The 24,593-nt window shown below is 43.0% G+C and overlaps 1 protein-coding gene across 1 annotated transcript in view; it reads left to right on the top strand.

Moving 5' to 3' along the window:
* Positions 233-24,593, top strand: part of RYR3 (ryanodine receptor 3) — a 568,547-nt gene continuing 544,186 nt past the window's right edge. The window contains 1 exon segment of the mRNA XM_021099907.1: positions 233-567. Within this exon segment, the coding sequence (XP_020955566.1) occupies positions 517-567 (51 nt within the window). The 5' untranslated portion in view covers positions 233-516.

Below are 24,593 nucleotides of genomic sequence, written 5' to 3'. Positions count from 1 at the left end.
GGGCAAAGCAAGAGGGTTGGTGCCCTGTCTGGGCACGCTAGAGCTAAGCAACTGGCCTTTGTTTGCGAATCGGAGCAGGGTAGGGGCACCCTCTCGTCGCCGCGGGGCGCGCGTCTCCGCTGAGCTGACAGCGCGGTGCGGCGCGGTGCGGGGGAGGCCCCACGGCCCCCGCCCGGGTGCCCGCGCCGCCCCCGCCCGTTCCGTGCGCCCAGGCGCTGCGCTCTCCGCCGGTCCCGCTGCCGCCGCGCACTTGGCTGGGGCGAGAGGCGAGAGGGTAGGCGGGCTGCTTGGTTGGCGTTGGCGCTCTGCAGTGCAGTGGAGTGTTAGCCCAGCTCCCTATATGGTCGGGGATTAGCTCGGCGCAGCTGAGGCTGAGCCAGGAGTCGGAGGAGGAGGAGGAAGAGGAGGGGAAGAAGGAGGAGGAGAAAGAGCGCAGCAGCAGCGGGCGCACGCCGAGCGGCTGCCGGGGGAAGCAGAGGCGCCGGAGGCTGGGGCACCGCCGACGCCTCGGGAGCCATGACCGAAGGGGGAGAAGGAGGCGAGGACGAGATCCAGTTCCTGCGGACTGTGAGTCTCCGCGGCGGGGGAGAGGCGGCGGGCAGGTGGGGAGGAGCGCGGAGCCGGGCAAGGAGGGGCTGCGCTGCGCCGCGGTGCTCGATGCGCGGTGCCTGATGCCCGGTGCCCCGCGAATTCTCCGCACCCGCGTGCTGCAGAGACGGACGGGTCACCCACCCGCTGGGCCGCGAGGGGTCTGCGTGGGAAGGGGCACCTTCTTTCGCCTGTTCTTTCCCCCACTTACGCCACCTCCACGCTAGACCCCGACCTCCACCTCCACCGCTCTCCGGGCAACTTGCTACTTGATCTGAAACCTCTGATGCCCAAACTTCCATCCAGGGTTTGCTCGTGGTTCTTCTGACCCAAAGGATCAGAAGTGGAAGATCTCGCCCCAGAGTTGGCCGGCTCTTTTGCCCCAACACTCCACCCCAGCCCCCTATTTCCTTCACCATGCATTGGGGAACCGCCAGAAGGAGCCAGCGGAGCAGGGGCGAGCTTGGGAAACCATGAAGCGGGAGCAGGCATTGGGTCTCAGATCTGGGATTGCTTGGTAGGAAATTCTCCCACCTCTGTCCCTCTCGCACATTAAGCCCCAAGCCAGCAGCTGCTTCTGGAGCGTTACTTGATTGCCCCGAGTGTGAGAGCGGTGGCTTCTGCTGCCCGCTTTCCGGAGCCCCGCAGGACAGGGAAACCCCGGTCTCAAGCTCCGCGTCACTCAGGTCCCCTCCCTGGCACCGGAGGGCGCTGCTCCGCCCCAGATTTTAGGGAAGTGGCAGGGGTGGGAGGTGATGGTAGCCACATCAACCCTGCCCCTTAGCAGTTAATGAAAAGGTTTTTAAGGTGGGTGAGAGGGTGGGGGGAATTGGGGTGCCTCTCAGGTCTGATTTCTGGCAGGTGACCTTGAGCAAGTCGCATTATCCACCCTTCCTAGCCTCAGTTTCCTCCTGGGTAAAATGAAGAAATACCACTATGTTTTAGAGTGATAAGGATTAAATGACATAGTGACTGTCATAATGTTTTGTAAACTGTAAATTGCTCTATAAGTGTTAGATCATTCTATATGCATTGCCTAGCCCTCAGGAATTAGAATTCTTTCTCTGTCTTTCCTTCTCTTTAAGTGGCACCTTCAAACTTGGTCTCTGTCCATCTTTTGCACCATTTCTTCCCCTTCTTGAAGTGCTTCCATTACAGTTCCCTTTAGTTTCTCTTCTAAACATGGTGCCTGTTTGGGGATTAGAACTTGGGTCTCATTTAGGACTCACTCCCCTCCTGGGACACCTTCTGATACTACAGAAATTCATCTCTGATCTGCAGACCCAGACCCCATCCTCATGCCTCACACTGCACACAAGACACACTTACCACTCTTGACAGCCCTGTTGTAAATCTTCCCATTTTCGCCAAAGCCCTGTGAAATCCTAGGGCTTTCCTTCCAACAGGTGTTCTTGGTATTGGATGGATGGCAGCTCCGGTACTTCCTGCCTTGTGCCTTCCTCAGTCAGTCCTTTCTGCTTATTATTTGTCATTCTGACAAATTAGTTGATTGAAGAAATCCCAGTCTGACAGATAGGCTCAGTGTTGGATAGCTGGCCCAGAGGGTCAAGGCGAACTCCTAGTGGCTTTCTTGAGATCCCCATCCTGTGTATTTGGCTTCCGTAGCCGTCTTTCCTGAGTTTTCCTCTCTATCAAACAGAGTAGCTGTGTTTTGGTACACCTGTAACTAAGGCTTACTGTAGAGCGGTGCTTCTTGAACTGTGTCATGGGCACCCTGCTCCTAGATCACAGCGGGTGTGCTCATTTTAGAGCCCATCCATAATGCCCTATGTGGTTCAAGGACCCAGGTTAAGAATCTCTGTTGCAGAGCTACTGCATATCAGTTATGGCTTTCAGAGAGAGCTGGAAGTGACCATAGGGGTGAATGACTCCAAATATGGCATTGATTCTTTTTCTTCTAATAATCACCTTAAGGATTTTTTAAGGTATGTTCTTCAGTAACCCTGTGAAGTAGCTTAACGTGGTCATCTTTTGCTTATTGGGGAGAGAATAGGTGAAGAAACTGAGACAAGGGAAATCAAGTGATTTGGCCATGTTTGCCCAGCAAGTTGCTGATACTTGTCATTCTGACAAATTAAATTCCTACTTGAGCTTGGCATTGAGCATTATTCCAGAGATTATAGTCTTAAGAATATACTGCGATGAAGCCTGCCACTTTCTGAATTCTGACATTCTTCCTCTGTAGCATGAATTCACAAAATTACTTCTTCAAACCCAACAGATGGGTAAGTTTTTGATCTGCACAAAAGTTTGGCTTTGTCTTGCTGCCTTTCTGGGAGTCAGAAATTACAAGGCTGTGCTACCATTGGGAATTTTTCACCTTTGAATACAACTGGGTTTGAGAACATATTTCACTTTGAACACCCCCTTAGAGTTTCTTTTCTCAAAACAATATCTTTTAAAGCATTTTGATCATATGTTATGCCTTTTGGCTCTATTGCTGTTCCGGAGCAGAAGGTGGTTGATTATTGACAGTGGAATGGAATTCCATCTTTGCAATCATGAACTTTACAGGATTGCTACGCCAGGGCAGCAGCTTTTAAACTTCCTGTTAAAAAATACACCTTAGGATAGCTTTGTGTCAAAGATCCTTGTCAAATTGTTGGCATTTGCTGTGTCCTCTTTATCATGATAGTGACGAAAATGAAAGCAGCTAGAAGTAGGGATAACCTGAAATGGGCCAGAATTACTGCAGTCATCACTGGAAGACACTTGCGAGGTGGTGGTGTTCACCTTGGTTGCATCTTCTGATGCATGTGAAGCCTCCTCTTTCTCCTCGGTTGGAGGCAGGTCCCACACAAGGGGTTTGGAAGTGTAAGTGCATCATGTTAACTAAATGCTCCCGTACCCCAAACTTTAAAATGGCTGGGTAAAACGACCTAGTCTCTCTAAGTCTCCTGAAATCATTGGCAGGCATCTAAGTCAGTGAGAGCAAGTCAGCCAGCCGGATAGACCCAAGAATCTTCTTTAAGGCTACAATTTTCCCTCCCACTGCTGCTGGCAGTGGCATCATCTTCCTTTCCAATTGCTCTTGCTGACGTAGCCAGTGTCACTGACGTGGCTCTAAAGCTGCTCAGAAGCAGATAAAGCTGCCAGCCACCGATCTGAAAGCAAGAAGTTACGGTTAGGAGAGTGACAGTTACTCTATCTTCAGCTAGTCGGTGGAGCGGCTGGCACCGCATCATGCATTGAGAGTGCCAGGGAAAAGATGGTTTCTCCCCCACATTTTTCCGCCCCTTGGACTACAGCATCCATTCAACAAAGAGAGAAAGAAAACCCTCCAAGCCTCAGCTTATTGTTTTTCAAATGCCACAGTCCTGCTCCTTGCCAAACCTACCTCTCCACCACAAAGTTCACAGAAACAGAACTCAAAGTGAGACAGACATTCGTTTTCATTAGTGTCAGGTTAAGATTGGTCATAGATGCCTCATTTAGCCCTCCTCTTCATAGAAGGTTGTCCTCCTTCATCTAAAACTGTAGCTCTTAAGGGGCAAGAAGAGGCACTTGGGCTGAGAATCGAGGCTGCTGCTATGGTCTTGGGTTCCTCCCTCCAGGGTGACTAGGACAAATCCCTGGATTTTGAGCTGCAGCACTACCATGAGTCACATTGGTCCAGAGCGTATAGTCCCAGGTTGGGATGACAGTGAACTTTCCCTTGGTGGTTTATGGAGTCCTGCTTGCTTCTCTCCTCAGCTGAGTCTCTTTACGTAACAGCCATAAGGCCGGGATGCCAGTGTGCTTTTGGTAGCTTCCCCTCCTCCCCCAAGGGAAGCCACGTGGGGGAGGGGAGGAGATGGTCACAAGTGACTTCTTCCTTCGAGCCCGTGGGCTCTGAGTGACAGTGAGCAATGATGGAAGGAATGCCTGACGGCAGACCCGTATCGGTCAGGCATACGGTGTTGGAAAGCTGGGCTGGGCTCTACTGCAGAATTAGATTTGATGGTTAAAATGGCAAAACTCAGAATATTCCCACACCCTAAGCCTCCCAACATCACTTTCCACTTTCTCAGTCTCTTCCTTTGCCTTTGGAGAGCTGACCTTATTAAGGAGCTGGATCAGAGGAGTTGGACACTTGCTCTCCCCTCCTTTCCAGGAAAATGCCCTGGGTGGATGTATGAGGAAGCCAGGACCTCCTCACAGAAATTAGCTTGCATCAGAAAAAACATTTCGGCACTTGGGGTGGTAGCTTCTACCCCCGAGACACTGAGCGCCGTAACCAGGGCTGTCCTGAGGGATTGTGAGCTGTGGAGCTCTGGGGAGTGAGGCAGTCATGACTGTGAACTTGGAAACACTTGGAATGTGAGAGAAGTAGCCCAGAGTGAGAAGAGTGGGACCAGGAACAGGTCTGCAGTTGTATAAGGTGTGTCTGATGTCTCCATGTTTTTTCTGATGCTAATACGACTGTGAGCAGGATGAGGGCACTTCAGTGAAATGCACTTTCAGCAATTCCTTATTTCTTTTCCAATATTGACTTAGAGGAAAAACAAATATATTTCCTGGGTTCCTTAGGGTTGATCTGAGAAGGGGGAAAATGTTGCCAAAGAAAGGGTGGGAAGAATTTATCTGGAGAGCAAAATACTCTGATAATTATTTTTGAAGGATTTGTGTTTAAGTAGCTCTTATGAATACATGTGTTTATTTGCCTCTGTTGCTTTTTTGTGATTATCTGTATTTGCTGCTTTCTGGGAAGGATTTTTTTTTTTATTTCATAATTTGACTCTTCCTTTACCTTACAACTTAAAGAGTGTTTAGTTTAGAAACTACCAGCTCCATCATTTTCTAATTGACTTGCATCCTCCTGCATGATTCTTACCAAGCTCTTGTGCAGGCCCAGGAGGTCCTGTGTCTGCAGAAACCAGCACTTAGCTCATTTCCTACAATCCCACATCCACCTAAACCCTTCTTTATTAGCCCTGTCTTTAAGCTACCCTTAGTACAAGATTTATCCAGTAGAGGTGAAATGATGTAATAAAAAAGAATTTAACTTAGACACAGGAATTCTTATGTCTAGCCCTCGCTCACTATGACCTTGAATGAGTCCCTTAAGAAAATGAAGGTTTTATTCACTTATAGAGGTAGAACCTGCTTTAATAGCTTCGCAGAAGTGTCATGAGTGGCAACTAATTCCAGCAGTACCCAAAGAAGAGAAGATGTGTTTCATTGAGTATCACCATTGTGTTTCTCCTGCATGAGGAAATCAACCCTGCGCATGACTAGATCTTGTTAAAAAGCACACTTTCCCTTCCTCTGATAATCATCCCAGAGTCGTTAGACGGTCTCCAGTGTTGGTCCAGACCCTGCATATCTTGGAAATTACTTGATTAAAGCAAACCCAAGCTTCTCTCAAGCCATTTGACTCAAAGACTTGATTGAGAAGGCAAGTCAGTTGGTGCAAAAACCCTCAAAAGGCCAGGTAGGCCCCCAGGATTCCAGCCACTGGGCAGAAGCAGAACATTCAGTTATTTTTTTTGGTCTTCTCAGAAAATTACCAAAGCTGCTATTTCCCATTGGACCACCTTTGCTTATTGAATCCCGTATTTCTTCCTTTCAAAGCTACCCCTCCCGCTTCTTCCCTCCCATCTCTTTTGTGAGACCCCCCTTCCTTTCTCCCAGAGTGGGACCTGCTTTCCTATAAAGGCAGGCCTCCTTTTCCTCTCGGGGATTTTGCTGCTTCAGTCATGTCTGTTTGGAGAGTCAGAGCCTTTGAAAAGTTCCTTTGGGCTGCACCTGGATGAAGCAGGTGCTTTGGTGGTGGGATCCCAGCCAGCACTGAGGCTGCAGGTACCACTTCTCCTTAGGGAGCCACGTTGGGTCCTCTGTCTTTGGGCTGGCGTCCTCTCAACCATCTTTCCTGTTTGGAAGCCGGTGGGGGTATTCTGGGGACAAAGACATTTCCAGCCACTGCAGCTTCCTTTGCTTCAGTGAGTTTTGCCATCATAGCCCCTCTTCAACTCAGAGAGAGGAAAGGAGAAGTGCTGGCACCTTAGCCCCGATCTTGCTACAGGGATGGGCCTTATGAGCTGCCAAGAATTTTTTTTTCCTCTTTATGTCATTTCTGATTCCTGATTGTTAGAAAACAGAGATAAGATCAGCCTCAAGACTGATGATGCAATATGCAAAAAAAAAAAAAAAAAAAAAAAAAAAAAGAGCTGTGCCTCCTCTCCTCACATGCACTTCTTCCCTCCTCTAGCTCAGGGCACATTGCTGACTCTACAGGATTTCTCTGGGCTACTGTCCTTTGAGGCAGGACATGGCCTCCAAGTATGAGACACTGAGGCACAAGGCCTTGTTTTTCTTTGTTTCTTTTTCTTTTTTTTCTTTTTTTAGTGTTTCTTTCACTCTCTACCTCCTTGGACAGTGAACACCTAGCTGATTTCAGGTATCCCAGCCCCATACAGGCTTCTCTACTCGAAGAGGTCTTATTTTCATTGGATTCAGTGCTCAGAAAGAAGGACCGCAAACATATCCAAAAATCAGATCACAAAGAGATTCAGAAATTTCACTCAACAGGAGCCACCCCCTCTGGGGTGACAGCTGCTCACTGCTGCTTACTTTTCAGAGTGCAAAGGAGGCAGGAGAGAGCTCTAGGGACAGAGCTGCTGCTGCCTGTGCAGAATGTTACAGGCCATCAACAGTTATCTACTGAGTTTAGTTTATGTGTGGTCTTATGCCTTAGGAAGCAACTCCTGTGATGAACAAGGCAGCACTGCTTTCAGGAAGGTGTAAGAATGAAAATCTGACTTGGTGTCAGTGTCAGTGTGACCCAGAAGGCTGTCTTTCTCCTTGGTCTCCCTTTGGGATAAAACATTGACTCAAGAAATTCCCTCTATCAAAATACAGAAATGGATAAGTATTAGCTTGGTGGGTACCATTTGTGATTAGCGTCATTAACAGCTGTGCAGAGCCAGATCCTGAAGGAGTAGGAATTGGATTGGGGGAATATCAGAACACTTGGGAACACTGCTGAGAGGAACAAGCCTGGGTGAGCATAGTGCCAGTTCTTAGGGAATGCTGAGTAGGCAATAGAGGCATCAGGGCACAGAAGTCTGGGTTCGGGGGAGGGGGGGTGGCATCTTTATCTACTTGGGACCTTTGATCGGAGGAGAGAAGTCCTTAAGCTACGTGGGGGAAAGTGTGAACCTCATTTCAGGCACTGGGAGGATCACTATTTACAGCCAAGACTGGTGCTAGTAAATACTTTGTTTTAGATACATCGCTCAGAATCAGAGACAACAGTTAGAAAAAGAAAGTCTCGGATTTTTATAAGATGAGGTGACATATACCATATGATATCACTTATATGTGGAATCTAAAATATGGCCCAAATGAACCTATGTACAAAACAGCAATAGACTCACAGAGACACAGAGAACAGACTTGTGGTTGTTAGGGGGGTGGGGGGAAGTGGGTTGGGTTGGGAATTCGGCGTTAGTAGATGCAAACTATTACATTTAGAATGGATGTGCAATGAGGTCCTACTGTATAGCACAGGGCACTGTGTCCAATCTCTTGGGACAGAACATGGTGGGGGATGATATGAGAAAAAGAATATATATATTTATGACTGGGTCATATATATGTATATGTATAAATATATATAAATATAACTGGGTCACTTTGCTGTATAGCAGAAATTGACACACCATTGTAAATCGACTATAATAAAAAATCTTTGTAGGAGTTCCTGTTGTGACTCAGCAGTAACAAACCCAAGTAGTATCCATGAGGATGAGGCTTCCATCCCTGGCCTCACTCAGTGGGTTAAGGATCCGGCGTTGCTTTGGTGTAGGTCACAGACGTGGCTAGAATCCTGCATAGCTGTGGCATAGGCACGAAGCTGTAGCTCCGATTCGACCCCTAGCCTGGAAACTTACATGTGCCACAGGTGCATTCCTAAAAAACAACAACAACAACAAAATCTTTTTAATAAAACACATGCCAGTGGGAGGGTGGGGGCAGGAGGTGAGGTGACCTGACTTTGAAGTGAGCACTAAGGCACTGCCTTCCCGAAGTAAGCGTTCCAGCAGCAAAACTCCATTATCGGTTATCATATTTGATGATGAATTGCTCATTGTTATCCCAAGCAAATGCTCCAGAGTTCCTAAAACCAACTTAAAACCACTCCTGCAGCAAAAGAAAAAGGAGAGTTCCAAGGAGAGCTGCCTATCTCCCAACAGAGCAAAGAGGAAAGGCTCTTACTGGAAGGTACGTGCTTCTCAGACACACCAGTGACAGGGCCTGGCATTTACTCTCTGATAATTTCACAGTTGAGTTCTCTAATGGGCCTGAGCAGAGAGAGCTAGTCAGTGGGACTACAGGAGGAAATGGAAAGTTCTCCATCAGTGGCACATAAATGTCCACAGTGTAAGAAGTATTGATTGGACCTGCTGTACTCTATGCCGTGGACCAGATCCAGACTGTAAATAACATTGGGGCAGTAGAAGGGGATCCAGTTGGCCGCAACTTCACATTGAAGTAAAAGCTGAATCCAGGAGGTCACGTCAAGATAGGGTAGGCAGTCCTGGAGGAGTGTGAGCCCCTTGTAAGTTCCTTCATCTCTAACATCCAGGACACATCGTGGTTGTTCTGAATTACAGCCGCGGCCTCCCTCTGACAGCCTCTCTTCCATCTAGACTGGTTAGAAAGGAGTCGTCCAAGAATAAGCCATAGCCATGTCTTGAGAAAATCTCATTTCTTTTTTTTTTAATTTGTAAAACAATTTCCTTTTCTGTTTGGTTATAATAGGAGTTAGAATCTGGTTTCATGACTTTAATAGGTGGCCAGATTTTTCTTTGAAGCTTCATATTTTTTGTTATAATTGCACTAATTCCAATTTTATATGTACATTTTTTAAAAATGTTGCTTTTATTAGAGTATTGCTGATTTACAGTGATGTGTCAATTTCTGTTGTACAGCATGGTGACCCAGTCATATATATATTTGAATGTATATATACATTCAAAAAAGAATGTGTGTATATGTACAATTTCTTTTTCTCATGCTATCCCCCATCATGTTTCCCAAGAGATTGGATAATCTCATTTCTTTGCAAGAGTTTTTTTAGGATGAAAAACATAACAGAGAACATACCAGTCAAGTGGATAAACTTGGAGCAAAGGTGTTTTTGTTTTATCTGGTGGCATTTCCATCGCCAGATACCTGTAGGATTGTCTGCCCTTCCCTGGGATTTTGTTCATTCACTTATGAAGATATGGCAATAATGAGTCTATTTCAGGGAGGCCTTGAAAATGGGAGTGAGGAGATTATGAGGCTCCTCCAGGAAAATCAGATAAGTGTATATGGAGGGAACAGCTTGGAATAAAAGGTGTTTAGTTGCTCCATCACCGGAAGAGTTTCCTGTCAACCTAAAGTGTTGGCCACAAGTTATAAACTCCAGGAACACAGAGGTCTTAAATAGCAGTCTACTCTAAATTCTTAGGTACCTATAGATCGGAAGGCTCACTTTTAAACACTTTGGAGGCCAGACAGGTAACTAAATGTGTGAATCAGCCTTTATTTGCAGAGAGGTGGGCCTTATCTACACATTCAAATTAAAAAAAACCTTAAACACTGCTAGCCAAGCAGAACACATCTGCAGCAGGATTCTGAGCTGCCTGCCAGTTTGCAACCGTGGATGAAGTGTCCGATTCTGAGCGAATGTGCTCCCTGGAATGCATGAATATTTTTATGAGTAGGATCAAGCTCATAATACACATTAAGGTCCTTGGATGAAAATGTCAACATAAAAGACAATGTATCATCTGTGTATGAGTGAGAGATTGGCAGGCAGACAGATTAGTAGGCTTACTAAATGATAGACTTGATCATCAAAATGAATTCAGATTGTGCTAACCTTTAAAATATCCTTTAAAATGATCATATAGGTATAGATATCATGAAATATAAAGTAACTAGGGTATCCATTCAACATTTTTTGACCAGCCTGGCCCTGACAGGATACTCAGGTTTACGTAGATGAATAGGACATCTTAATGTTCCATGCCTCCAACAACTAGAGGTCAAGAGGGACCTCAGTCTTGTTTAGAGGTAACAAGGATATCATGCACTTTAGATGCATTTATAACAATTAATTTAATGTTTCCATACTTCTGTGGCACAAAATTTTTCTTATTGAAATATGTAACCTTGGGGAGGTTTCTTAACTTCTGTGATTGTTTCCCCATGGGTTCAATGAGAGTAATAATGGTACATGTCTCCAAGGGTTATTGTGAGGATTAAATGAGTTAATCCATGCAAGGTGCTTGGAAGAATGCCCAACATATAGTAAGTCCTCAGTAAATATTAGCTATTAATATTGTCTCAACAAACAGTGTAATACATTGACATTAGTCACACTAGCTATTCCAAATGTCATTGCACATTCATCTTATAGTGGGAAAGTACAAAAGGACAGTAACCTGTGATTATTCCCTGGTCTTGATAGCCAACGTTCTGCTTAACTATAAGATGACCAGGCCTCGTGAAGGGATGTGAGCTTGGAATGGACATTGGGCCCAAGTGCACAGGTTGAAAGGTCAATTCTCAGAGTGTCTAGCTTGCACAGCCTCTTGATGAAAATGCTGCTTGGCTCTGCCTCCGGTATTTTTTGATTACCTGGATCGGATGGGTAACATGGTTTGCAGAATCCTAAATACAAGCAACTCATTGTCCTTGGTGTGTGGAGATTTTTCTTTCAACCAATGTTTTAAGTATGGAAATATACCTTTTAGGGAATTTGCTGTATTTTCATCCCACTATGAAGATCTGGCTATGCACTTTACCTGATGCCTTCTCATGCCTGCAGGGGCAAAGCCTGGACTTAATGTAAAGCTTGATTCTTGCTCGTACTTGAGTGCTCCTTCCTCTAAGGGGTCCTGTTGCAGGCAGTGGCCCAAGCTTCTGATTTTTACCTCCCCCTTCTTTATTAAACATTATTCCCATTTCCCCCCTCTGCCTTCTATGGAATTAAATTGGATCATGTTGGTTATTTAATTTTTATTAAGAATCCTCCCTTCTCCAGATGAGAGTAGATGTTTACTTAGTTAAAATTCTCTGATCCTTGAAGAGTGACAGGTGTAATGGAATTCTAGGCATGTGGGCTGGCTGATGCATCCTTATTTTTGATTAGGTTGTAATCCCCTAATCGACTCTTTATTTTCATTCATAAAGCTGGTTCCCCAAACTGAAGCTTAATTGGACTAAGTAAATCAGAAATTACATTTAAAAAAATTAAAGTGAGATTTCCCCAAATAATTAAAAGTGAGTTTTTGATTTCCTTAAAGCAAGGAGTTGTTTTCTTTTTTTTCCTTTGATACTGAATCTGATGTTTCACTAGCAATAAATTTCTCTTTTTTAGTTGTAAATAGAAAACTAAACTATGGGTGAGCTAGTTCATCGGTTCTAGCCCCAGTTTCCTAATCTATAGAATGACAGCTGTCCTAACTAACTCACAGAAAGGTGTCAGGGTGAAATGACTGGGCCAAGAGATTCTTCAGAGCAAGGCTCTGTTTTGTTATTCTTAGTTACTTCCTTCCCACCAACATCTGATAATGTCTGATGCTTGAGGATGTCCACAGAAAGCATACTTTATAAAGTGTAAAATGCTATCAAGATGTCACACTTGCATCTTAGAACCTGGGCTACAGTGAAGTCTGGTTACATATGTAAAGAACTCACTATCTATTCAAATATGTTTTAGATCAAAGGTATTCTAACATAGTTATTTTTGTACATAAACATTATTGTAGTGACTTATAATTAGGCACAATTGGACATGAGTCACATATCTGATTGTAATTACTGTAAGTTTTTCCCAGCCAGACCAACTTTTTTTTTATTGAGTGTCATAGTTCTCTCCTACCATTAACCTTACAGTTGAAGACTTCTCTGGTACCATCACCATTATCATCAGTGTCATCAGTGTAACACCATTGTCATGTGTAGTCTCTGATAAGAGAACATTGAAGAGTTCAAGGTCAAACAGACCTGAGTGTGAGTTCTGGATTGATCATTTTCAAGCTCTAAGACCCTGAAGTTTCTTCATCTCTGAAATGGGACTATTGATAATTTTTCAGGTAGCTGTTGAGATCCTTAAGTATGCTCATGTTTGTAGAGCTGTGATGAGCAGCTGTGTGTATTTTCTCTTCTCTGCTACAATCTATGATGTGATCTAATACATATTTTCATGGTAGATCCTCCTTCCCAGTGGCTGGGGATTCCCTTTGCCAGGTCCCCAGCACTGATGCTCAGCCTGTGCTCTGCAAGCCACCTGGGATCTGCAGCAGCTGCTCTTCAGTGACATGGGAACTGTTTAGAGGGTAAAGATATACTTAAAACAGTTTATTTACTACAATTTCCAACTCAATTAATTGGGAAAAAAATCTAAATAGCTCTCCCACCTGCTCCCCAGAAGCCTTCGCCAACTGAAATCCTGTGGGCGTGCACGTGTTCCTACTGGGTTTTCTGTATGCGGGAAGGTTGCAGTCCCAAATCATGCTTTTAACCAAGCCTGACTCCCAGCTGCTTTGTAAGTGATGACAAATACATGTGCTGATCCCTGGGCTTTGCTGTGGTCTCTGGCTATGCTAAGTGCATGTCATTCATGTGCACATCTGGGTAAGGCCTCCAGAATACGCATAAGAAGGCAAATAGCCCCAAATCAAATGAAAATTAAGTGGAGGTTTATTGGGATTTTAGAGTAAAAGGGACTGAGGGTTAACCTCTCTCTAGCCCATAGGTTAGGTATCATATGTCCTTGGGGAAGATATGCCCCTTGTCTTTCACCATATGATGAGGTGCATGGAATTCCTGACATTCAAGATAATCCTTTATATTAAGGCATTATCTCCAAGGCAAATGTCTTGTCTGGGGATGGAGGAGTGGATTTAGATGTTGTTTTACCTCCTCTTTAATGATCAGATTCTCTAGAAATAAAACCTTGATCGAATATGGTTTATGGTAATGTGGCATTTGGGGGTTGAAAAAAACAAGGGAATGGTCACCAATGCACTGACAGGTTCAATTCCACAGTAGGTTACCCTGGATCTCCTAGGCAAATAGAGGGAAGAGAGAGTACATTAAAAACAGAAAAAAGAAGTCATCTAAAGGGTAAGGAAATGGAGCAAAGAGGCCAAGTATCCTCAACTTCATAATTTTTACCCCAGTCTTATTTTGTAGATGTTAGTATCTTAGATAGAACTCAGTGGTTTCAATTATGCTAACTATTTCATTCCTCCTGCCAATTTTTCTTCACCTTTTGTACTTAGCACTGCCTAACACACTACATATTTTATGTCCTTATCCTGATTGCATCTCTCCTGCTACTCAAGGGTCAGACTTTTGTCTTTTTTTATTTGTTATATTCTCAGTACTAAGGATGATGCTTGACACATAGTAGGTCTCTAGAAATAGTTGTTAAATGAATAAATAAATTCTCACATGCTGGTCTTCCAGCCCATGTCTCTACCTCACTGTAGTCTCACTGCCTAAATTCCCTTCTCTGTGCTCTCCTAGTTGGTGACACTGAGGTAAGTGAAATGTCTGTTACCATGGAGATAAAAATCCCAGTTGTATCATGGAATCATCCAGGCTTGGGGATACAGAGACTAATGTCTCTGACCTCAGTGACTTATGTGAGATCAGCTTGTAAGAATTGAGAAATGAAGCTGGCTCTAACGTCATATATATGTTTGCCTCACTCTCAGGACTAAATGTACAGGGGATGTTTCTAGGTCCTTACGGAAGTAGAAAATGGATATGGGACAATTCCATATAAATGGAATATATATCTGCTCTATATGTCATTGATAACAGTTTGATGACTATTGACATTCTTATAATTTTTGTGTTTCTGTGTCTTTGCAAACTGATGCTTATTTGGATACTTGAAGGTTATTTTGACGTCCATCTATCTTGGAAAATATTTCTATGTGCTTTAAAAGTCTCTAATCTATACCAGACAGAAACTAGCAATCACTCTACATGGCCCCCTTTATGCCCATGAAATTCTTAGCAACAGCAGATACCACAATGCTCCACTGGCACATGCAGATTCGAGGTAAAACTTAGCCACTATTCATATCTACAGATGAGAGGAAGCCATTTTATTAATAGTTCAAATTATTGATAAATCAGGTTTGGTTTTTGTTTAGCTTTGAAATGTACTTGACTACTTTCATATTGCTCAGCTTATTTATACTTTTATATTATCTCTGCTTCCTCCAAGCCCACTTCTTTAGAACCTAGAGACTCTGCTGGACCTTCTGAGATTTCCCCTTGAAGTTTCCTTATATTCTTTCCTTTTTATATGGGTCTACTGAGGTGGTTTTCACCCCTAATGAGCTAAATTAGAGCTAATAGCATTCTAAAAGAATCCTCAGACATTTATAACTAGCTGAAGACCCTTGGCAATCATCGGTTAATTTTTGTGTTAGGAAACTGAGATACTGTATGTTATCTATCCCTTCATTTATCCATCCAACAAACATTTGTTGGGCACTTACTATGTGAAATACATGTGCTAGGAAGTGAAGAAGATTTAGAGGTGAGCAGAACACATAATCCTATTCTCAAGCATCTTTTTTTTTTTTTTTTTTGTCTTTTTGCCATTTCTTGGGCCGCTCCTGTGACATATGGAGGTTCCCAGCTAGGGGTCTAATTGGATCTGTAGCCACAGGCCTACACCAGAGCCACAGCAATGCGGGATCAGAGCAGCATCTGCAACCTGCACCACAGCTCACGGCAACATCGGATCCTTAACCCGCTGAGCAAGGCCAGGGATCAAACCCACAACCTCATGGTTCTTAGTCGGATTAGTTAACCACTGTGCCATGACGGAAACTCCCTCAAGCATCTTAAAGTTTAGTAGGAGAGTTTAGATGTCTAAAGAACTAACAATAGGTTAGGACAAATAGTATGTTAAATAAAAATAAAAATGATACACCCTAGAAGGAATATTTAATTTTGACTAGGGAGTTAAGGGAAATTTGAAAAGAGAGGGAGTATTTGAACTTGGTAGATTCTATAATATGTTTGTAGATGGAAAAGGGAGTTTGAAGTGCATTTCAGACAGAAGGATCATTATCAAGTAAAATCCAGAGGTGTGAGAATTTGTGGCACATTCAGGGAACTACAAAGACTAGAGTTTAGGGGGTATATGGAAGACTATTGGGGCTAAAACTAGAAAGCTATTTTGAGAGCAAATCAAGGGATCTGGCCTTAATTCTTTAGGTAATGGAGAAGCAGCTAATGTAAATAGTCGATTCTGAAGATTTCAAAGGATTTGCTTATGTTAATTCACTACTGCATGGTTTTGGTCAAGTAGATGCTATAGATAGAGATTGCGTGAGGGTGCTCTTTCTACTGGTATCTTCATTTCACAGCTGTATGCTTGACGCTTTGAAGATCTAGTTGGCCCTTTAAGGACAGATATAAATCATGGGAGCAACAGCATCTGTAAAGACTGGACTTGAGGGGTCTGAGGCTATTAGCCAGTGAGAACCTCCACTGACAGGGACCTGGAATGGAAGTGAAAGAAGAGTCTCCCATTGCACCTAAACTTTTTTTCATGGAATAAGAAATACTCTGTGGCTCTAAAAGATGATTCTCCTTGGCTTAGGTCAAGGGGTTTAAGGTGACAGAAGAAGCAAGCACTCGAAGAACATCTAGAAAATAGAAACTGATTAGCACTGAAGGGCTATAGCTCTATTAAAGTCCTTATTTTTTTATTTTTTATTTTTTTAAAATTTTTGTTGTCTTTTGTATTTTCAGGGTCAGACCTACAGCATATGGAGGTTTCCAGGCTAGGGGTCCAATTGGAGCTGTAGCCGCTGGCCTAAGCCACAGCCCCAGCAATGTGGGATCTGAGCCATGTCTGTGATCCACACCACAGGTCATGACAACGCCAGATCCTTAACCCACTGAGTGAGACCAGGGATTGAACCTGCAACCTCATAGTTCCTAGTCGGATTCATTTCTGCCGCACCACAGCGGGAACTCCTAAAGTCCTTATTGAGGGAGGATTCTGGCTGCCCTTCAGAGAGAGATCATCTCTAGGCCATGGGGTACCTGGGTCACCTAAAACTACAGTAGTAGTGGGATGTGGCCCTTTCCTGAATAGATTTTACAGGCCTTATTACCCTGGCTCTCACCTCTGGTGACCTACCATTTGATTGCATCTAATAGGGGGAGGAAAGAGGAAGAAGAGGAAATCAAAATTCAAATCAACACATTCAGATTGTTCACTTAAAATTTTGCTAAAAGTTAAGTGAGGAATAGGACTGGAAAGTAATTCCTAGTTATTGCCATCTGAACTAAATAATCTGCGATTTGATCCCATTGTGCAAACTTGGCCCCATGGTACATAAATCTCCTTTTCTCCACAAGACCAAACAGCTCCCTGGGGGCAAGGTCTTCTTTAGTTAGTTTGATTTCTTCCAGTTCCTATAAGTGCCCTAATTCATGTGCACAGTAACTCAGTAATTTCTGAATGATTTCTTATTCAATGTTTCTGCAAGACCTCCTTGCTTAGACTAGGTATTCAGCACACCCAATTGGCGTGTTTTTACCTAGTTGCTTAGAAAACGGGACTCCATCTTCAGAAATTGCAGGTTCTGTTCTGAATCAGACAGCGTGAACTTCTCATAGGACTGACTCTTTTCCTATAAAGTGTAAGAGGTGTGGATGTGGATGTGGGGGGGCAGGGGGAGGATTAAGGCATTTTAGATTTTTGTTGTTGTTTCTAATGTGTCCCCAGTGGCAAAGAGAGCACAGCCTATGGTATACACTGAGTAAACATGTTTAGAACAACATAGTAAAACAACAACATGGAGAAAACAGGAGGAAACTTTAAGTTTATTTGAAATCCGATACCTCATGTTCCAACTACACTCTACCTCATGTCTACCTTTGAAGTATCACTTATTCCCCTGTGTGTGAGTTATTCCAGCTCTGCCTGCAGAGGGGTTTGTCTGTCCCCTTTCAAGCTTACCACTGCTCCTTGGTACATGTGCTTAAATAAGAGAGCCACCCATCAGAGGTTTTTCCTTTCACCTGCTCTCCAGTTATCCCTCCTCAGACTCCTTTCTTCAGGTCTAAGGTTCTGTGCTACACTTTCAGTTGAGCCCCTTCTCTCTCACCCATATGCATGGGGCCATTATACTGAAAGCCCCAGATGTGACCCTCTTTGCTTTCATCAAGAGCTTCTTTGGGAGTTCCCATCATGGCGCAGTGGAAACGAATCCGACTAGGAACTATGAGGTTGTGGGTTCAATCCCTGGCCTCACTCAGTGGGTTAAGGATCCAGCATTGCTGTGACCTGTGGTGTAGGTCGCAGACGCAGCTTGGATCTGATGTGGGCTGTAGCTGTGGCTATGGCTGGTGGCTACAGCTCCGATTCAACCCCTAGCCTGGGAACCTCCATATGCCTTGGATGCCGCCCTATTAAAAAAAAAAAAAAGAGCTTCTTTGTAGTTTTGGGGACATTACACATATGCAATACAGGTGCACATATTTCCCATGTTTCAGTTAAGATTGATCTGTAGCCTTCCTTTCCAGATGTTACCGAGGTGTACTTGTTGCCTTGAACTTTGGTTCATGGATCTCATATTGCCATGAAAATGACTGAATCATGTGCAGTTTCACATTGAACCCAGACCTAGCATTCATTCACATATGCCTAACCCTGGGAGACAACTTTCATTCTCTTCCTCCTTCTTGTGCTTATGTATTCTCTCTTCTTTCTTCCCTTGCTCACTTTGTTTTAACATTGTGGTTTTGCTTTCTATCTTTACCTGTCATCTTTTTTCTCCTTTGTAACTCTCTATTCCCAGTCTTTCCTTAGAAATGTCCATAAAGACACATAAAGTTTAGCCCTGGAATATAATATGGGCCAGCAGGGCTGCAATGAAAGAAAACACAAAGTTAGGGCAACAGCACTTGCCCCTGACTCAAGGACCTTTAGTACTTGTCCACTCCATCTGGTCTGCAAGCCTAGGGTCCGTCTCCCATCTTCTCCCCTTCCCCATGCCCACTTCCTTCCCCTGACTTAAAGAGGGTTTCTGGAGGATATGTCAAGCATGTGGACTGGTAAATTTTTTCCTCTATTTTGTATGGGTAAGAGCTGGTATGTAGTTCTGAGCTGGGTTCCCATGAGTGGATCAGCATCAAATATTTAACTTGATCTCCTGAGAAACTGAAAATTTAATGTCCCCAGGGAATTCACTTACTAAGGGACATGAGTGGGGCTAATAAAGTTCCAAAAAGATTTATAGAAAAACTAGAAAGTCAGGCTTTCCATTTGCCAGTTGAATATACTTGGTTCAAACCTAATATCTATGTACGGTTGTAAAATTCATTAAGCTCTTTGATGAATGAAGAGTTGATGCTGATAAAAGGATATTGAAGTTTCTGAGAGGATATTTGCACCAGGGTCACTCATTTTAGTGTGTGGAGAGGTGTTCTACTTGGGTGTATTTTGGTGAGTAGAACATAAATTACCTACTTGAAATGGGTCCCATACTTGTAAATGCTTACTCTCCAGTGCTCAATATTCTCACTATTCCTTAACACAATATCTTTAGCTGTCATGACACTATCCATTTCTTATAATTTGACAAAAGGTAGTCTATTTTTTAGCCAATGCCTGCCCACAGGATGGTCTCTGGCTCATATAAGCAACCCACAGAATGGTGCCCACTTGTAGGGACTCCAGACTATGCTAAATGGAGAGATGTTTGTCTGTGGTTATATGATGCCAAGAAGGGGATTGTCATCAAAAGTCCAGGAAATGGAGCCAAAAGTTGGGATTTAGGAAGACAACAGTTCGTAAATCAAGATGGCAGTACAAATGGGCAAAATGGAAGCCATCCTGGATATAAATACAGAGACCCTGTGGGTCCTTCAAGGCAGCTTTCTTCCACAGGCTTGAGGGATTCTGGGTCTCAGTCAGGCTGGACAGTTTTTGCTTATGCTGCATTCTCAGAGGCACCATTCTGACCAATTAATCTCATGAGTAACTAATCTCAAGGTGGTGATTCTTTTTCTTTTTTCTTTTTAATAGCCACATACGGAAGTTCCTGGGCTAGGGGTTGAATCAGAGCTGCAGCTGCAGGCCTGTGCTACAGCCTCAGAAATACCAAATGCAAGCCACATCTATGACCTACACCACAGCTTGTGGCAACACTGGATCCTTAACCCACTGAGTGAGGCCAGGGATCGAACCTGCATTCTCATGGACATTATGGCAGGTTCTTATCCTGCTGGGCCACAGAGGGAACTCCAAGTGGTGATTCATATTAGCTTCAATATCAGGGTAACATTTTCTCTGTCCCACAATTATTGGGGTACACCCTTTTGTGGCCTCCCTTGTCTTCCATTCGCTAAGCAAATCTACCTGGACTCCTTCCTCATGCCTTCTCTTTACTTCCAGAACTTATACTAAATAAAGCTAAAAGAAGAGTGTCTTTGTTTTTATTTTCTTTGTCCTAATATCCCCCACCCCCGAAACAGTCTCAGTTTCAACAGGAACAGTTGCCAGAATGTCATTTTTTTGCTCTGCAGCTTTCCTCCCACTGACTATTGGTACCTTCCTGTACACACACTCTGGGGTGCTGCTCATAAGCCAGCTCATCCAGGAGGCCAGCTGTGCTGTGCTCAAATGGTCCTATATTTCCTCCCCTTCAGAGTCCACCTTCTCGTGTTCCTTTATTTCATGATTCTGTTTAGTATATTGTTACTGTTTATATGAATTAATTTGAGCTAGGATATTAAAGATTGACCAATACTGTACCTAGATAATTTTATTTTAAAATCAGTCTTCAATGCTTTTATTCCTACAAGTGAGTAATAACTAGAATTCTAGACATACTACTAGTAGAGCAGCATAGATCATAGGGACTCAGAGCAACTGTAGTCCTATGGCTATTAATCCCCTTCGTGAACCTTATGGGTACTGTTGAACAGAATTAAACTTTGAACTGAAAAGCGGTGAAATATTAGTTTTCCCATGGAATTAACTGTTGAAAGTACCCACCCATTTAGCATTTGGCTTGTAGGCTTAGCTCTGCCATTAATTCTGCAAATTTGGACTGTTGCTCACTCATCTCTAAAATGGATGGGGCTAGGAGTTCCCACTGTGGCTCAGTGGTAACAAACCCAACTAGTATCCATGAGGATGCGAGTTCAATCTCTGTCCTAGTTCAGTGGGTTAAGGATCTGGCATTGCCGTGAGCTGTGGTGTAGATTGCAGATGTGGCTCAGATGCCATGTTGCTGTGGCTGTGGCGTAGGCCAGCAGCTGCAACTGCAATTTGACCCCTAGCCTGAGAACTTCCACATACCACAGATGTGGCCCTAAAAAGCAATATATATATATTAGCAATATATATGTGTATGTGTGTGTGTGTGTATATGTGTATATATATATGTATATGCATGTATATATATTGCTAATATAAATTCAGTTCCAGATATAATATTCTCTCACAATAACAGTAACTGACAGTCATTTGTGAAGACCTTAGTAAGCATCAGATATTTTTTGAGTGTCTACTATGCACCAGGCCCTGCAGTGGGCACTAGGGATATGACAGTAAACAGGACATAGGGAACCCCTGCCCTCATGAACTTGCATTCTTGTGAGGGAGACAAAGAACATATAAAAAATGAGTAAGTGTAATTTCATATAATGCTAAAAGCTATGAAGAAAAGTCATACATCATCGGGGGATAGAGAGGGAGAGTTTATGGAAGTCTGGTTGGTTATTTAATGCAAAATGATTGGAAGTTTCCATTTGAGTTGAGCTCTGAATGGTACGAGAGAGAAGCCACAGAGAACACATGAGTGAAGAGAGGATAGGGTAGAGGCCTTAAGGCTGAGAAGCTGGTGTGGAATGAGCAAGGGGAAGACCGCAGGACGTGGAGTTAGAGGTAGGAAGGTGTCAGATCTAGCAGGGTCTCCAGTCATGTGGGGCTCGCATCCCTATGAGGTAGGTAGTCATTCTTATCTCCATATTACTCGTAAGAAAACCGAGGCTCAGAGAGTGTAAGCAGCTACTCCAAGTTCACAACTCTGTCCATGCCAGAACCAGGTGTCCTGGCTCTAGAGACTCCACCCTTGACTGCGTGTTCTACCTTTAAAAAGCAAGAAGTTGAGATGAGATTGGTTGAGATAGTGTTCTGATGAGAAGTGGTTGGGAGGTTTTAAGAAGGGAGTGACGTGTGGGTGAACACTTCGGCTTCCTCGTAGTGGTAGAGGAGGGAAGCAGGTGACTGCGATGGTTCAGGAGAGATGGGGGGCTTCGACCAAGGTTTGCTGGAACCCTGCACTGTGTTGAAGATTGCTTTGTGTGGTGATGTTTGTGCATTTCTGTGCTTATTTTTATTTTAAAATAAATTTGTTTAAACCAAAACCCCTAAAAAACAAAAACAGTTCACCTGTTTCTACTACCCACCATCCACTGCCTCTGGTAACCACCAATCTGTTCTCTGTATTTATGAGTGTATATGTGCATATATATATATGCACATATACACTATAGTATATTTTTTGTTTCCACATAGAAGAAAGATCATAATTTTTTTCTCTGTCTGACTTATTTCACTTAGCATAATGCCCTTGAGGCTGTTACGAAAGGCAGGATTTCATTCTTTTTTATGACTGAATAATATTTTGTTGTATATGTACACCTCAATTTCTTTATTCATCGATGGACAGTTAAGTTGTGTCCTTATCTTGTCTGTTGTGAACAGTGCTGCAATGCATGCATCTCTTCGAGTTAGAGTTTTCATTTTCTTCAGATAAATACCCAGAAGTAGAATTGCTGGATCTTTATCATAGTTCTGTTTCTAATTTTTTGAGGAACCTCCATACTGTTTTCCATAGTGGTTGCACCACCCACAAACAGTGCACAAAATTTCCCTTTTCTTCACATCCTCACCAACATTTATGTCTAGTTTTTTTTTCATAATAGCCATTCTAACAGGGGTGATATGATATCTCACTGTGGTTTTGATTTCCATTTACCTGATGATTAATGATGTAGAACATTATATCATGTACTTGTATGTCTTCTTTGGAAAAAAATGTCTTTTCAGATCTTCTGTCCATTTTTGCATTGGATTATTTCCTTTTCGGCTATTGAGGTGTTCAAGTTCTCTTACATATTTTAGGTGTTTGCCTCCTATCAGATATGTGATTTGCAAATATTTTCTCCCATTCAGTAGGTTGCCCTTTTCATTTCATTGCTGGTTTCCTGTGTAGGTCAGAGTTTGTTAGTTTGATATAGGCCCACTTGTTAGTTTTTGCTTTTATTTCTTTTGCTTTTTGTGTCAGATTCAGAAAATCATTGCCAAGACCTATGTCAAGGACCTTACTGCTTATGTTTTCTTCTAGGATTTTTATGGTTTCAGGTCTTATGTTCAAGTCTTTAAACCATTTTGAGTTAATTTTTGTGTATAGTGTAAGGTAGTAGTCTGGTTTCATTTTTTGCATGTGGCCATGTGGTTTTCCCAAAACCATTTATTGAAGAAGCTGTCCTTTCACCATTGTATATTCTTGACTCCTTTGTCATAAATTATTTTACACTATACTTATGGGTTTATTTCTGGGCTCTTTATTCTGTTCCATTGATCTATGTGTTTGTTTTTATGCTAGCACCATACTCTTTGAATTATTATAGCTTTGGAATAGAGTTTGGAATCACAGAGCATGATGCCTCTAGCTTTGTTCTTTCTCAAGATTGCTTTGGATGTTCAGCATTTTTCTGGCATCTTTGTGCTTAGTATGTCTGTTTTGCTTTATTTTGGGGTGGAAGAGGGTACACTTGATAATTTAACATGTCCAGATTTACCAGCCAGAGGACTTCACCTTTTTCCAAGTGAAGAGCAGAGCACCCAAGTGTCAGTGCCTTTTTGCAGTTTTATGTGCAGAGTTGAGCCTCTTTTAAAGGTTGACATTCAAGGTTTGCGGCCTCCTCATCCTGTTGTATATTTTTTTAAGACATTAGAGTTAACAACTTTTCTAGATAAATATCCTTTGGACTATTTGGAAGTCCGAAGAAGTTTGGAAGAATAATCTTTTAAAATTGGTTTATTTTCTTTCTTTTTTTTAAAAATTTTTTATTGGAGTTCCTGTCGTGGTACAGTAGAAATGAATCCGACCAGGAACCACAAGGTTGCAGGTTTGATCCCTGGCCTCTCTCAGTGTGTTAAGGATCTGGTGTTGCCATGAGCAGTGGCGTAGGTTGCAGACACAGCTCAGATCTGGCCTTGCTATGGCTCTGGCGTAGGCTGGCAGCAACAGCCTCCATTAGACCCTAGCCTGGGAATCTCCATATGCCGTGGGTGCAGCTCTAAAAAGACAAAAAGAAAAAGAAATTTTTTTTTATTAAAGTATAGTTAATTTACGATGTTCCTTAAATTTCTGCTATATGGCAAAATGACCCTCCCCCCCGCATATATACATTCTTTTTTTTTCATACTATCTTCCATCACATTCTAACCTAAGAGACTGGACATGGTTCCCTGTGCTGTACAGTAGGGCCCCATTACATTTCTGTTCTAAATGTAATAGTTCACACCTGTCAACCCCAAACTCCCTGTCTATCCCATTGTCTTCCGCCTGCCCCCAGGAAATACAAATACATAGTAACTTAAAAATGTTCTGCTGCCTAGCACTTTAGGGTAAATTCACGTAGTTAAGGTAAAATAACCTGTTCTTAAATTCATCCCACCCATTATCTTATAGCTGTTTAATTTGCTGATGTTCTTATAAAGTAGATCACTAGGAAATTCTCCATTTAGGAAGATGTACTGAAGCATCATAGGCTGGTTTAATTAACTAATTTCCGGTAGCAAATGAGAAATAGACTCTTCACTGGGAAATAAAATAGACTCTTAATAGTTTAACTAGAAATAGACTTTTAGGTTTCTTGATTAACCTAGTGATAATGTTTCTAGCTATTCTGTAGTAACAAAATATATACCATGC

Source organism: Sus scrofa, chromosome 7 (genome assembly GCF_000003025.6).
Source record: "Sus scrofa isolate TJ Tabasco breed Duroc chromosome 7, Sscrofa11.1, whole genome shotgun sequence".
NCBI lineage: Eukaryota > Metazoa > Chordata > Mammalia > Artiodactyla > Suidae > Sus > Sus scrofa.
The sequence above is the reverse complement of the archived record's forward strand: the minus strand, read 5'-3'. Positions and strand labels throughout refer to the sequence as shown.